At 43.2% G+C, this 15,517-nt stretch overlaps 1 protein-coding gene across 5 annotated transcripts in view; it reads right to left on the minus strand.

Annotated features, from left to right (window-relative positions):
• enox1 (ecto-NOX disulfide-thiol exchanger 1) overlaps positions 1–15,517 on the minus strand; it is a 364,527-nt gene that overhangs the window by 276,749 nt on the left and 72,261 nt on the right. For all 5 annotated transcript variants that reach the window (XM_063051175.1, XM_063051176.1, XM_063051178.1 and 2 more), the window contains 2 exons: positions 8,063–8,169; positions 1,027–1,144 (listed from right to left, as the gene is read on the minus strand). In XM_063051175.1, the coding sequence (XP_062907245.1) occupies positions 1,027–1,144; positions 8,063–8,169 (225 nt within the window). The remainder of the gene's footprint in view (positions 1–1,026; positions 1,145–8,062; positions 8,170–15,517) is intronic.

The following is a 15,517-nucleotide window of genomic DNA, read 5'->3' on the forward strand; positions in this document are numbered from 1 at the left end:
GCCAGTTATAATTCACTACTCTGGATCTCTGCTGATCTGGGAGTTGTCCCTATAAATGGTGCACGTCCTTAAACACAGACAGCTGGCTGGGCAATGGAGTAAATCAAATGTTGGTTTCTCTGAGAGCTCTGTTCCCGCTGGCCAGAAAGAGACTGACATCAGAGTTGTGCTCAATAAAACAAGGAAACGAGGGCACTGAGGATTGGATTCTGCAGAGGTGATAATGGAGCCTACCAGCAGGGACACAATAGTGAGAGATCTGCATTTCTTTCTCAACATGGTTCCAATATTTTATGAGCTCGCAGCTGATCTGCGGCCATTTTGTAGAAGTAGGTGGCCAGCATTCCATTTGCCACTGAAATCATTTTCTAGACTTGTCTATAACCTTTTAATGACTTTAGGTAATGACTCAGGCCCCAAGTCCCTCTGGGACCTCCAACACTTCTGACTATTCACCATTAGAAAGTATTTTGTTCAATTCTTTTCAGGTCCGTTGCTAATTTTGAAATCCATTGACCTGATTTCTCCTTCTGTAAATTCTCATGCCTAAAGCACAGTATCATGACACTGTAAAGGGACAAATTCCTTTACAGAAAAATAATCCTTTTCTGGGATCTGGGAATTGCCAACAAGGCCAACATTATTGACCTTATCCAATGCGTATTAGTTACCTACATATCGAAACATACTGAAAATTACTATAAATGAATTTCGGAAAATGAATGTTAAAAGAACTGCCAATGGCATGTATTAGACAAATACCAGCAGCATTCTAAGCGATGAGGCACATTCCTTCTCAATGGCTTAACTACGGGTATTGTGTGGCCAAGGGAATTCAAGGCTCACGCTGGTAACTTTGTTTATGGTCATGAGGGAAGTTCCCTGAGACCAAAATGACAATAACACAAGAAAAAAGTTTCACTTTCTGAATTACTGTTGCTGTTAGAACAATGACATTAGCTCAAACCATTCTACTTTACTACTTTACTTAAGTGTCATTAATGGAAGTAATTGGGAAGGGCTTACCTGATTCATCTGCTCTGGGGGTTTTAGATGGACTTTCTTCACAGTCGTCATCAGACATTTCCATCTCTTCTTCGTGACGAATTCCCATAAGTTCTTCACTGTGTGCATTTCTGACCTCCTGTTGTTGAAGAGGGATTCATGCATGAACATCAAGCAGGCAACACATAACCTTACTTCAGAATAAACACAGATCCTCCTAGCTGGATACAATGCCGAGTGTCTGCTGCTCTTTGCTGATCGCAAACAGGGATTGGCCAACTGTTGTTAGGTGTTCTGATATCATAAGTGAGCTAGAAGTGAGGCTGGCTACATTTTTGATGTCATGATTGTTCTCAGGCTATGGATTGGTTGCATGTTGCTAAGTGCATTACATCATAATTAACCTACAGATTGGATTTGCTGTCTGTTGTTAGGTACTCAACTCGACAGGTTATGTTACTTGACTTTCTCATGTAGTTTCTGTGTTGGTTACAAAGCCAGGGCATTTGTCCATTTGATGGATGAAGTCACAATCATAGCACTTTCTATGCTTGGGCAATTGAAGCACTTGACTGCTTGTCTGGACACTTGTTAAATACTGTTTGCGAATCTGCTTTCACTGTTCTCTCAGCCAGAGAATTCCAGGCACCCACTACCCAGAGAGAAACAGGTCCCCTTCAGATCTCCTGAAATCTCTTATGCATTACCCCAAATCGACTTACTGGTTTTATAGTCCTCTGATAAGAAGAAATGCTTCCTGCAGCCTACTTTATCTCAACCCCTCAATTTTATACACCGCAGTCATGCCCCCTTAACTGCCTCCACTCGGGGAAAGCAGTCTCTCTCAATAAATTAAACCCTCAGCCCTACACAACCTCCTAGTGAATCTCCTCTGCATCCTTCCTGCAACATGGTAACCAGAGGTAACTCCTATAGGTGACCCACCTTCTGCAAGGTCGCAGTCACGTTGACGGTACTCCCATGAGGTTGTGGGCACAGAATTCATGACTTAGACCCACCAGAGGTACATGTCTAAGTCAGAACATTGTACAAACATGGACTGGGACCTACAGAGTGGTGCAGGCAACACCAGGACTCTGCAGACTACCTTCCTTTTACTGGGAGGAAGAGGTGGCATATTAGGGAGGTGCTGTCGGAGTCGCCTGGGAGAGGAATTGTGGTGCACTTTGTAGATGGATCATACTGCAGCCATTGCATGTCAGTGGTGAAGAGATGGAATGTTTATGGTGGTGGATGGAGAGTCAATCAGGGAGGCTGCTTTGTTTCACACACTTCCAGAACTGCACACATTCAGACATTGGCAAGTATTCCTTCACATTATGAATGGTGAGAAAGCCCAATGTCTAATTCAAGGAAGAATTACATTTTCTGAACATGGATCTCCAACTCCAAAATCAGATTCATCTTCTAGTTGGGAATTAACCTATCAGACTCTGATCAGCCTGGAGTCAGTGTCACGGATTCCACTAGCTGCCTGTCTCTGTCAGGGCTGAGTCATTCATATTGTTTCATGTTTACATTTCCTTTTACAAAGGGAGAGGCCAGGTGGCTCATCATGCCTATGGTGACTCTCAGACAATCCCATTGGACCTCTCTGCAACTTTCTCACACTTCCATCAACTCTCCCCAGGTTCTCCTCTCGCCCACCTACTCTAGGACTGACGTAGATTTACCAACTAGTCAACCAACTAGTAGGGATTTGGGGTACATGGGGAAACTGGGACAGCACAGGGGAAATCTATGTGGATACAGGGAGAATACTGATAGCGTCAGTCAGGACTGAACAGGGGTCCCAAGAGCGGAACTGGGGTCCCTGCAGCTTTGAGGCAGCTGCAGCAGACATCGTGACACTTTCACCTCAGTGCAGAATACCCGGCCTCTGACCAGCTCCCAATATCACGGGGGTCGAGCCTCAGATCAGTGCTGACCCTGAGGTGGGGCAATCAGCGGATGTCAACAGCACCGTTCTTGCTGGTGTTCAGTGACATGCTCCAGGCTTTACTCGTGGGGCACAGAATGAGGAGTTGTGCACGGGACTAAGTCTGGTGCAGTCATTGGCAAACTTTCTCAATAAGGACCATAAAACCGACGTTTGAATGACAGGTGAAGCACTGGGCCCAATCAAGGTGACAGCTTCCAGGCCTCAGAGCACATCGAAGCAACAGAACCTGATGTTTGGACAACTTAGGCATCGGACCGGATTGAGAAGGTCAGAGTGTCCGGGCTTCAGGCAAGAGACGGGCCAGGCTCTCCGTGGACTTCAGCTCAGAAGGCTATTTTCTTGCATTTATTGTTTGCGTGATTTTTCTTCCCCACTCTGCATATTGGGTGTTTGATGGTTTTCTTTTTTTTTTAAAAAAATGGGTTCTTTTGGCTTCGTGGCTGCCTGTTAGGAGACGAATCTGAAGGTTGTATAATGTGTACGTACTCTGGTAATAAATGTATTCTGAACATTGTAAGTCACTGATGACATAGCTGAAGATGGTTGGGCCAAGGACACTGTACTGAGAAACTCCTGCACTAATATCCCGGGGATTTGCAAGATCTCTAAGTTTCCCTTCAATGCCCACTCATCAGTTTTACCAAGGCTCCTTGATGCCATGCTCAGTCAAATGATGCCTTGATGTTAAAGGCAGTTATTTTCACCCTATCCCTGGAATACAGCCTGTGACATCGAGTTAATGGTCCCAACAAAACTCAGCCTGGCCATCAGTGAGCAGGTTATTGGTGAGAAAGTGGTGCTTGATGACTTTGTCAATGACATATACCGTTACTTTCCTGAGGACTACATGTTGACCCTGGTGATGATGATTGTCCATGTTGGATTTGGCTTGCTCTTTATGGGCAGAGCATACCTGATCAATTTGCAACACACTTTAGGCAGATGGTGTAGTTGTGCCCGGTGGACCGGTGCAGAGTGGGTATATGAACGATCTGGACTTTTTAAATGCAGAGTGAGTGGCATTTTCCCAGCAACACCTCGCACCCCCCACCCCATAAAAGTCACAATGGTGGACTCAACCACCATTCTAACACTTAAGGAATTTTTCAAATGCTTGCTGAACTTGGTTTTAAGTTTACCTTTTTAGAAATGCAAGTTGGTTTTTACTTGGGCCACTCCAGGTGTCAGAAAGCTGGTCATCCATGGGTGGAATGGCAGCAGAGTCGTTAGCGTAATGCTTTGCAGTGCCAGGTTTTGGAAGGTCCGGGCTCAGCTCCCACTGCTGTCTGTAAGGAGTCTGTACGTTCTCCCCATAAACGTGTGGGTTTCCTCCAAGTGCCTCAGCGCCCTCCCACATTCCAGGGAAGTACGGATTAGGGTTAGTAAGTTATGGACATGCTATTTTGTCATTGGAAGTGTGGCAATGATTGTGGGCTACCCCCAGCACCATCCTTGGACTGTCTTAGCTGTTGACGCAAAATGACACACTTCAACGTATGCTTTGATGTTTCAAAGTACATACAACCAACCATTGACCTTTAAAACTGAGATGTGAACTTACCGCAACTGGGCACCACAAACCAACCCTGAGAGAGAGAGGTCATTCTAATAGTGCCAGTACTACCAGGAATCTGGAGCAATGAGCTCACATTGAGTGCCAGCCTCTCTCATTACAATAATTCACTTACCTTAATTTCTCCATTAATGAGCTAGACATTCAATTAAGAACCATTAAAGATCCACAATGACACAAATGGCAGTGGGATTTTACACACCTTCTTCATCAACCTAATTAAGTGGCTCCCTTGTGGCATTTTAATGGAGGAAGATCACATGCTAAGTCTGCAAACCATCTGTGTACTGTGTATACTTACTTCTGGTCTCATCACTCTCATACTCCATTATCTCTGGATATGCAATCATACTAATTTTTTAACTGTTAAAGTTAAACTGACATTCATTCATATTCACTGATCTCCTATCCAGTCCTGACTTCAGAGGTGGTTGACCAGTGCGTTGAAGAGTGACTGTAGTTTCCACAGCTTAATTAGAAAAGCAGTTGGTTTAACGTTCTATCCTGCCTCATCTCAAATTCAGCCATGCATTCCTCAAACAGAAAAATTATAACTCACCTTACGAGGCAAATTTATAACTTCAGCTGCTTAAAAGGCACTTTTCTCTGTACATAAACAACAAACCTTGACCGCACTTAAAAATGAAATTATGAACCAGTGAATTGTTTGCTTGTAGGTACAGTGACCTATAAAACTGAATTATGATTTGTTCAGTGATGTCTGTAATTATCATAATGAAAGCACAATAGCATGAACTTAACTTGGATGGATGAGAAATATGTGAAAGAGTTTATTCTATTTACACCAGCCCTTATGCTTTCAGCAGTTCAGGTTATTAGAAAAGAAGTTTGCTGGGTTGTAAGATGTCTGCTGCCGTCTAGCCTGTGCTACTGGTGAAGATCTTTTCTCTCTTTCTCTATCCTCACCCCATAATACACCATGTGAACAGGGGTTTGAGCTCGATCAGCCCGCGTCCGTGTTGAAGATCGATACGTGCAAGGTATGCTGTGATGGTAAAATGGCGTGGATTGCAGTGGAAAGTAAGATTAGGCTAATAAGATTTATGAAATTCAAGAGGCTGGATGACGGTGCAAAAGAAAGCAAGAGTGCAGGAGTTACATCCGGCAGCAGAAAAGTGCCGATTTTACTCCAGAACCCGTAAGCCAGTTTGATGGAAGTTTCCCACCTTGCTCAAACAAAAACCAATAGTACTGATAAAAACTCCCATCCAGCTCAGAACCAGTAAGATGCTTACTGAAATGCTGACGGCAGCAAATTCACCTTGCCAGTAAAACTGAAACTAGATAACAAAAGGGACAGAAGAACAACTAGCTCAGGTTATTGAGGGAAAGCACTGTTCAGCACAGTAAGAATAGTGAATGAATAACAAGATAATTAAGGACTTCTGTCCATTCCTAACTTTATTCTAAGCACAATGCAGGAAGATGCCCTAGTGTAAACAATCTGTGTATATACTTACATTCAATTCCATACCACAGTAACTCCTGTTGGCAGTCATTTTATTTCAACGTTAAAATTACGCAGATTTCCTTGGATTGTTGATGATGCAGATCTTTTTATAAAAATTTTTTCAGTGAATGTATAAAAGGTGTAGGAAGTAAGACTGACACTGTAGCATTATTGTTTAAACTTGCAATTGTCAAAGTTGTACTACCTAGCAAAAATCTTATTCAGCAGTTGAGGCTTAAACACAACTGCACAGATAGGGCCTAAAACTGCTATGTCAGAGGCAGATCTCTGTAATTTGAAATAGAATGGAAAAGGAAAACAGAGGTATAAAAAAAATCTGTAAAGTCAAGAGATGAAGGTTTCAAAAATCACAAACTACAGCAGCTTAGGAAGGAGCATTTTACTGAAGTGAAGGTTACATAAATAGCAAAAGATTAAAAATAAATTGTAAAACTATGGAAGCAAAGTCAAATATTGAAAGTGAAAATGATCCACAGGGTCTGAGACAAAGAATTAAAATAGAGAATAAGGAAACAGTAAAAGGTATTAAAGAAATATTTTATATCCATGTCTAACAAGAGTGAATAATTTAGTTAATTAAGATCAGTAAGAAATATGTACTGGTAAAAACTAATGGTCTGTAAAGGCAACAAATCTTGTGCAATGAGTATCATTTGGTTCAATGAGATGGAGCATGAATTTCTTTTGATCTTCCACAATTTGCCAAATTTGAGAAATGTCTCCTTAGTTTGGAAACCTGTAATATTGCATTGTTACACTACAATGTGAAAGGAAAAAGGTAGGCTTTAACGTACTACCATCAGTCTGGGTTCTGTGGTTAGGATTGTGGGGACAAGACAGATCGAGGATTCGGACATGTGGTTATTCAGACTTTAATACTGTACACAGTATTAAAGTCTACACAGTAGGTGGAGGTATGGCTTGCTAACCTTTACTGCACAAAGAAAGAGAGCAATTGTAAGAATGAAGTTGCAGTTACAGCTCCTTTACTATTCCTCACGGGTTGCCTTGCCTGGGAAAGGATTGACTTGTCTTAGGGAGGATGCAGTAATGGTTCAGAGCCCTGTTATGTGAGGAGACTGACCAGAGCAAGCCAATACACTCTAGTGTCAAAGAATGAAAAGTGATCTTATTGAAACATCTAAAATACTTTAAGACATTTGAGATACTGTTGAATTGTCTCTCACGGCAGTGATTTACTGAAACTCTCAGTCTCACAATAATAAAGCAAAATTATAAGGCATAACAAGTTAGCCTTGCCTAGCTTAGACAATGACCAGCTCGATCTTTCCAATCCCAATAGCCTGGATACCAGCCCCTTTTAGCCCAGCAACAATCCCCAATACACTGATAGAATGTTTTAATTTAGAAAAAATTGAAATGTGCCAGTGCTATTTCCATTAGAATAAAAGTGAGGATAAACTGAAAGAAATGTCAGAAAATGACTGGTGAGAGTTGATATAGAAGTTTAAGCAAATGCTCACACACTGAAGTGTTGGCAGTTACTTGCCTATCACTGCTTTAACAAATTTCACGTCACATGCCAGTGATAATAAACCTCATTCTGACTCTGAACTTCGTGAAAGGAATATTGAAATGTGACTCTTCATTATTTTCCTTCCAATTGAGGGGGGAGAGGAGTGAAATGGGGCAAACAGTAGGATGAAAATACGAGTTTACCTTCGCTCCAGTCTGACGTCAAACGTGTCTGTTAATTCCTTTAAGAGAACACAATCAGCTCTTGACTGAAATAAAGTTCATAGCCAAAATAACAAGACAATGTAGCAGAAATCGACCACAGCTCATCAGCCTAAATGGTGTGCGGCTGTTACTGATGGAATGTGTCCATTTGCCTGCAGGGATTCCAATGACAATGCACAACATGAATCAGCAGCATATTCTAAAAATGTCAATACTTCTGAGTGGTACTAATGTGTTGAATACTAACAGAAAGCTATAATACTCAGCTAAGCAAATATCATCTTAGAAGCGAATGGTACTGATAGAAATAGAAGATTAGTGCACCAACCTCAGCTTGCTTTCGCCATATATCAATGTTCTTGCGTTGAGCTTTGGAGAAATGGTCCCATGCCTTTTGCTTCGAAGCAGCCTTGAAAACGGCCACAATCTGCTCAACTTTGGTAAACAAGGAAGTCAAACAAAACAACCAGTTTACGATTTGATCAGAAACTCGGGTCAAAGCAGAGACACACTGGGGCTAAAGTGATGATGCTTCTAGACATCTTTATAGGCATCAGGTCACCCTCCAGCCAAGTGCTCTGTCACAGAGAATGTGCCAGAGGTTACAAGCAAGATGACATGGTGCCTTTAAACTTGCCAATTAATGTCTCTGTAATACTTACAGTGTGCCAACTGCAGATGTACTCTCCTCAAGCCTCAGTGTCTCCACCAAATTTCTACACTTTCTGTAATTATAGCACGGTTCTTGCATCCTACCATGGTGCAGCTACTAGAACCACTGCCTCATTGCTCCAAGGACCCGGTTTGATCGTAACCTTCGGCATGGAGTTTACACCTTCTCCTCAGGCTGTGTGGCTTTCCCCTGGGAGCTCCAGTTTCCTGCCACATCCCAAAGGTGTGTGGGCTGGCAAGTTAATCAGCCTCTGGAGAATGGCCCTAGTGTGTGAGTGAGCGGCAGAATCCTGGAAAGCTGATGGGAATGTGGGGAGAATAAAATGGGATCAGAGTAAGGTTTTTTTTTTGTTTATTCAAGGGGTGAGAGCTTCGGAGGCTGAGCCAGCTTCTAAATGCTGATCCCTAATTGACCTTGAGAAGGTGGAGGTGAACCACTGTAATCCTTGAGCTGTGGGTATATCCGCAATGCTGTCAGGAGGGAGCTCAGGATTTTGACCCAGTAACAGTGAACGAATGGCAAAATATTCAGAATGGTGTCTGGTTTGGAAGGCTACTTCCAGATAGTGGTGTTCCCATGCTTTTGCTGGCCTTGTCCTCCTCACTGGTAAGGGTTGTGGGTTTGGAAGCTGTGGTCTAAGGACCCTAAAGATTGTGGTGAGGTCTGTACATCTCTGTTAGCTGGCCGGAGGCACAGCGTACTCCCAAATTTCCAACTGGTTACCAACCAATATCTGCTCGATGGCAAGAGTTGATGCTCATTTAGCTTTTGGGGCTAAACTTCTCAAAAAAAAAAGTCTGGGAAGGGACTAAGAGAGATTAGGAGATGGTGTCTTCTTCAGGGAGAGGCAGTCCTTTTTTTTAATATATATTTTCCTGGCTGCAGAAGGGCTGGCATCCAACAGTTCTGGACCACAGTCTCGGAGGCCAGTAGACCACGAGAGGCTTCATGACCCCTGACAATCCAAGTGCTGGACTTGTCTCTTTCTTCCCTGTCAAGCAAACACGCATCTTCACCCTTCAGTCTAAGCTAAAACTGCAGAGTATGAGCCACATTTCCCTAGTTCTGTCAATTTAAAACTGTCCCTGCCAACTCTCAGTGTTGGTAGGAAAGGCTAATATAACTACGTAACTAATGACCTGGGTGAAATTGCAGATGGGGATAATGTCGGCGCAGTGGACCCATTTTATTTCAATGCAGGCCTCTTTATCCCAGAACACAAGATTGCACTTTTTGTGATACATACATAAACCAACACCCAGGAGTGAGAACTAAATAAGCAGTAAAACCCTGAATCACCGGTCATCGTGGACATTACATCTTCTTCCCCAGGCACGGACATGAATCCTGATCCACAACTCAGTCATCCCCTACCCAGCCAAATCCAATCGCAGGCAGTGTGTCAACTGGAAATAATGCCACATAGTGTCTAAGGAATTTGGAAAAGATAAGTGAAATGGAATCGCTTTGACTTGTTAATGACGTGAAGTTCCTTGGTGTGTAGTATAATATAACTCAGAAAACCGGACTAGGTCACTTGAGCGATCTGATCAATCGTAACATTAAGGTTCACATGATGCTCTTCCCATTCAAACCAGCCTATCCATCTCACCACATCAGCCAAGCCTTCTATGTGTTAATCCAACTTCCCCACAAACCACATGCTATTCACCTTAAACCCCTTGTGGCAGCTTCCGATTACTAACTAATGGAGGCTCCTCATGAATGTTCTATCGGATAAATCCATACGTATATAATATTTATGGATTTTAGCATCAGTCTTGGTCAATACCTTGCTAAATGTCTGATATCTGATTGATCTATCATATTAATTTCCCTTACTACTTTAGGGTGGGTCTATTAACAAGCTACTGACCTTGGTCACACATTTTTTTCTTTCTTTTTTTTTTAAGATGACTTTCCATTTTCTCTTTTCTTATGATTCAGACCCTTCAGCCTGTTGAGTATATGCCAGCTCTCAGAACAATCCAATTCTCTGTAATCTGTTCTCACTCATCCAGATCCTATCACCCACCTACAAGAAAACAGGAGCAGGAGTAGGACACTCAGTCTCTCCAGCTGTCCTACCATTCCGTACGCTCATGGCTGATCCGACCCAGGCCTCATCTTCTGTGCCTGTTCCCCAGAACCCTTAATTCCTTGATCGCTCAAATATTTATCCACCCTACAACTCTAGGGGCAACTTACAGCGGCCAATTAACCCACTGACTGACAAGTGGAAGGAGACCAGACACACATGGTCACGGGGAGAATGAGCACACTACAGATAGACTGCACATGAGGTGAGAGGTCAGGATAACCAGAGAGGGCAACAGAACCACCGACTACCCAACTCTTCCACCCTGGATAAAATTTAACCACTTATGATGAAAATAAGAAAGACTTCCACCTGGAAAAGATTGCAGAATTCTTTACAGGCAAACTGAAAAAAAACTTTGCATTTATGAACATGTTCAAAAAAAAAGGAACTTGACAATATTGCTTCCTTTAAATCCCAATTCCTTTTAATGTTTGAAATAAACTTTGTTCACTGGACATCCTGGCTTCTGACATCCTATTCTGTCCTAATATTTTGAAGAGCTTGCACACGAGGGCTGTATTTTAATTTCTCGACATTGGGGGTTCAGTGTGGTTTAAGAGTTCACAGGGAACCTGGGGAGAGGTCACTGTGCCTTTTGAAGTCCAAACCATCTCATTTGGCGTCTTTGCCAAACTCCTTAAAGAATAAGCTGAGAAGGTCAAAGAAAGCTCCGAGCTTTATCAACTGAATTGATTCTGAAGTTGGGAGTGCAGTAGAATGGAGTCCAGGTGATGCGTGTGGTTTTCCTGGGGTGCAATGCTGGAGACTGAAAGAGAGGAAGGATTCCAGTGGCAAACACAAAAACGTGTGTCAGGATGTGCCCAGGAGATCAGACATAACGGCTGGGTACAGTTGCCTGGGTCTGAAGCCAGTCACAATCAGACGACATTAGACCAGCAAGTATGGACCAAATCGCACACTTCACTGATGTTTTACACACAAGAGATTCTGAAGGTGCTGAAAATCGAGAGCAACACACATGAAATGCTGGAGGAACTCATAAAGTGAGATTTTTTGAATTTGAATTTATTTAACTCTTCCATCCATCCCACAATGTGAGGAAGTAAAACTCTTTGCGTTATGACTCAATCACAATGTACAGACATGTGAATTTATAAGTCTACTGGCTTATAGAAAGAAGCTCTCCCATAGTCTGTTGGTTCTGGTTTTAATGCTGTGTTACCATTTGCCAGATGGAAGCAGCTGGAACAGTTTATGGTTGGGGTGGCTGGTGTCCCTGATGATCTTCCAGGCCTTCTTTACACACCTACTGCTATAAGTGTCCTCAATGGAGGGAAGTTCACTTCCACAGACGTGCTAGGTTGTGTGTACCACTCTCTGCAGTGCCAAGCGATCAAGGTTGGTGCAGTTCCCGTACCAGGCAGTGATACACCCAGTCAGGATGCTCTTGATGGGCCCCTGTAGGAGATCTTGAGGATTTGGGGGCCCATGCTGAACTTCCTCAGTCACCGGAGGTGGAAGAGACAATGTTGTGGTTTTTTTGCCACGAAGCCGGTGTGTACAGTCCAGGTGAGATCATCAGTGATGTGTATACCGAGAAACTTCCATTCCATCGTGGCTGATTCCGAGGGATTCCACTCAACCCCATTCACCTGCCTTCTCACCATATCCTTTGACGCCCTGACCGATCAGGAAACTATCAACTTCCATATTAGATATACCCATGGATGTGGCCTCCTCCACAGTCCACGGCAGAGCATTCCACACTCTAGCTGAAAAATAAATTCCTCCTTACCCCAGTCCTAAAGGATTGTCCCTCAGTTCTGAGGCTGTTCCCTCTAGTTGTGGATACCCCCATCATAGGAAACATCCTCTCCACATCCACCCAATCTAGTCCTTTTAACATTCGGTAGGTTTCAATGAGATCCCCCTCCCCCCGCATTCTTCTAAATTCTTCCAAGGCTGTCAAACACTCCTCATTTGTCAACCCCTTCACTATCATAGTCATAGTCATACTTTATTGATCCCGGGGGAAATTGGTTTTCGTTACATTTGCACCATAAATAATTAAATAGTAATAAAACCATAAATAATTAAATAGTAATATGTAAATTATGCCAGTAAATTATGAAATATGTCCAGGACCAGCCTATTGGCTCAGGGTGTCTGACCCCCCAAGGGAGGAGTTGTAAAGTTTGATGGCCACAGGCAGGAATGACTTCCTATGACTCTCTGTGTTGCATCTTGGTGGAATGAGTCTCTGGCTGAATGTAATCCTGTGCCCAACCAGTACATTATGTAGTGGATGGGAGACATTGTCCAAGATGGCATGCAACTTGGACAGCGTCCTCTTTTCAGACACCAACGTCGGAGAGTCCAGTTCCATCCCCACAACATCACTGGCCTTACGAATGAGTTTGTTGATTCTGTTGGTGTCTGCTACCCTCAGCCTGCTGCCCCAGCACACAACAGCAAACATGATAGCACTGGCCACCACAGACTCGTAGAACATCCTCAGCATCGTCCGGCAGATATTAAAGGACCTCAGTCTCCTCAGGAAATGGAGATGGCTCTAACCCTTCTTGTAGACAGCTTCAGTGTTCTTTGACCAGTCCAGTTTATTGTCAGTTTGTATCCCCAGGTATTTGTAATCCTCCACCATGTCCACCCTGACCCCCTGGATGGAAACAGGGGTCACCGGTACCTTAGCTCTCCTCAGGTCTACCACCAGCTCCTTAGTCTTTTTCACATTAAGCTGCAGATAATTCTGCTCACACCATGTGACAAAGTTTCCTACCGTAGCCCTATACTCAGCCTCATCTCCCTTGCTGATGCATCCAACTATGGTAGAATCATCAGAAAACTTCTGAAGATGACAAGACTCTGTGCAGTAGTTGAAGTCCGAGGTGTAAATGGTGAAGAGAAAGGGAGACAAGACAGTCCCCTGTGGAGCCCCAGTGCTGCTGATCACTCTGTCGGACACACCTGACTTGCTGAGTTCCTCCTGCACTTTGTGTGTGTTGCTCTGATGTTTTAACATATGCATTAACTCAGTCTTTATTGTGTTACCTCAAACCCAATCCATCAGATCATGATTCAGGTACACTCACCTCCTATTTTAGGTGCAGAGGATATCCTGAGGGTTGTCTGATTATGAAGGGATGTGCAAAGATAGCACACACTAATGGTACTGAGGTGAAGATAGTTTGGAGCCTAAAGGACCCATAAGTGAACACGTATAGCTTGTCCAAATCCAACCATGTAGACAGTATGGCCAAGGCCACCAGCAACTCTACTTCCACAGAAGGCTAAGGAAATTTGGTATTTCTCTGTTGATCCTCAACAATGTCTATTGACACACTTGGAAACCATCCTATCAGATTCATCATTGCTTTGTATGGCTACTGCTTTGCCCATAACACCAAGAAGTAGCGGAGAGTTGCGGACATAACTCAGCCCATCGTGAAAACCAAACTCCCCACCATGGACACTGTCTACGCTTCCCGCTGTCTCATGAAAGCAGCCAGCAGAATCGAAAATCCCTCCCACTCAGTCATACTCTTTTCTTCTCCCCCCGTCCCCACCTCCATCGGGCAGAAGATGCGAAAGCTTCAAAGCACGCTCCACTAGGCTCAAAGACAGAATACATCCTACTGTTACAGTGGCATGCAAAAGTTTGGGCACTCTGGTCAAAATTTCTGTTACTGTGAATAGTTAAGTGAGTAGAAGATGATCTGATCTCCAAAAGTCATAAAGTTAAAGATGAAACATTCTTTTTTAACATTTTAAGCAATATTAGTGTATCATTTTTGTTTCGTACATTTTTAGAGTGGAAAGAAAGGAAAGGAGCACCATGTAAAAGTTTGGGCACCCAAGAGATTTGAGCTCTCAGATAACTTTTACCAAGGTCTCAGACCTTAATTAGCTTGTTAAGACTATGGCTTGTTCACAGTCATCATTAGGAAAGGCCAGGTGACGCAAATTTCAAAGCTTTATAAATACCCTGACTCCTCAAACCTTGTCCCAACAATCAGTAGCCATGGGCTCCTCTAAGCAGCTGCCTAGCACTCTGAAAATTAAAATAAATGATGCCCACAAAGCAGGAGAACACTAGAAGAAGATAACAAAGCGTTATCAGGTAGCCGTTTCCTCAGTTCGTAATGTAATTGAGAAATGGCAATTAACAGGAACGATGGAGGTCAAGTTGAGGTCTGGAAGACCAAGAAAACTTTCCAAAAGAACTGCTCGTAGGATTGCTAGAAAGGCGAATCAAAACCCTCGTTTGACTGCAAAAGACCTTCAGGAAGATTTAGCAGACTCTGGAGTGGTGGTGCACTGTTCTACTGTGCAGCGACACCTGCACAAATATGACCTTCATGGAAGAGTTATCAGACGAAAACCCTTCCTGTATCCTCACCACAAAATTCAGCGTCAGAAGTTTGCGAATGAACATCTAAACAAGCCTGATGCATTTTGGATACAAGTCCTGTGGACTGATGAAGTTAAAATAGGAAAAAAATAGAACTTTTTAGCCAAACAACAGGAATTCTGCAGATGCTGGAAATTCAAGCAACATACATCAAAGTTGCTGGTGAACGCAGCAGGCCAAGCAGCAAAAAGGGTGCAAAATTTCATGAAAAGAACACCTCTCCAACTGTTAAGCACGGGGGTGAATCGATCATGCTTTGGGCTTGTGTTGCAGCCAGTGGCATGGGAAACATTTCACTGGTAGAGGGAAGAATGAATTCAATTAAATACCAGCAAATTCTGGAAGCAAACATCACACTGTCTGTAAAAAAGCCTAAAATGTAAAGAGGATGGCTTCTACAACAGGATAATGATCCGAAACACACCTCAAAATCCACGATGGACTACCTCAAGAGACGCAAGCTGAAGGTTTTGCCATGGCCCTCACAGTCCCCCGACCTAAACATCATCAAGAATCTGTGGATAGACCTCAAAAGAGCAGTGCATGCAAGACGGCCCAAGAATCTCACAGAACTAGAAGCCTTTTGCAAGGAAGAATGGGCGAAAATCCCCCAAAACAA

Source organism: Mobula hypostoma, chromosome 6 (genome assembly GCF_963921235.1).
Source record: "Mobula hypostoma chromosome 6, sMobHyp1.1, whole genome shotgun sequence".
Taxonomy (NCBI): domain Eukaryota; kingdom Metazoa; phylum Chordata; class Chondrichthyes; order Myliobatiformes; family Myliobatidae; genus Mobula; species Mobula hypostoma.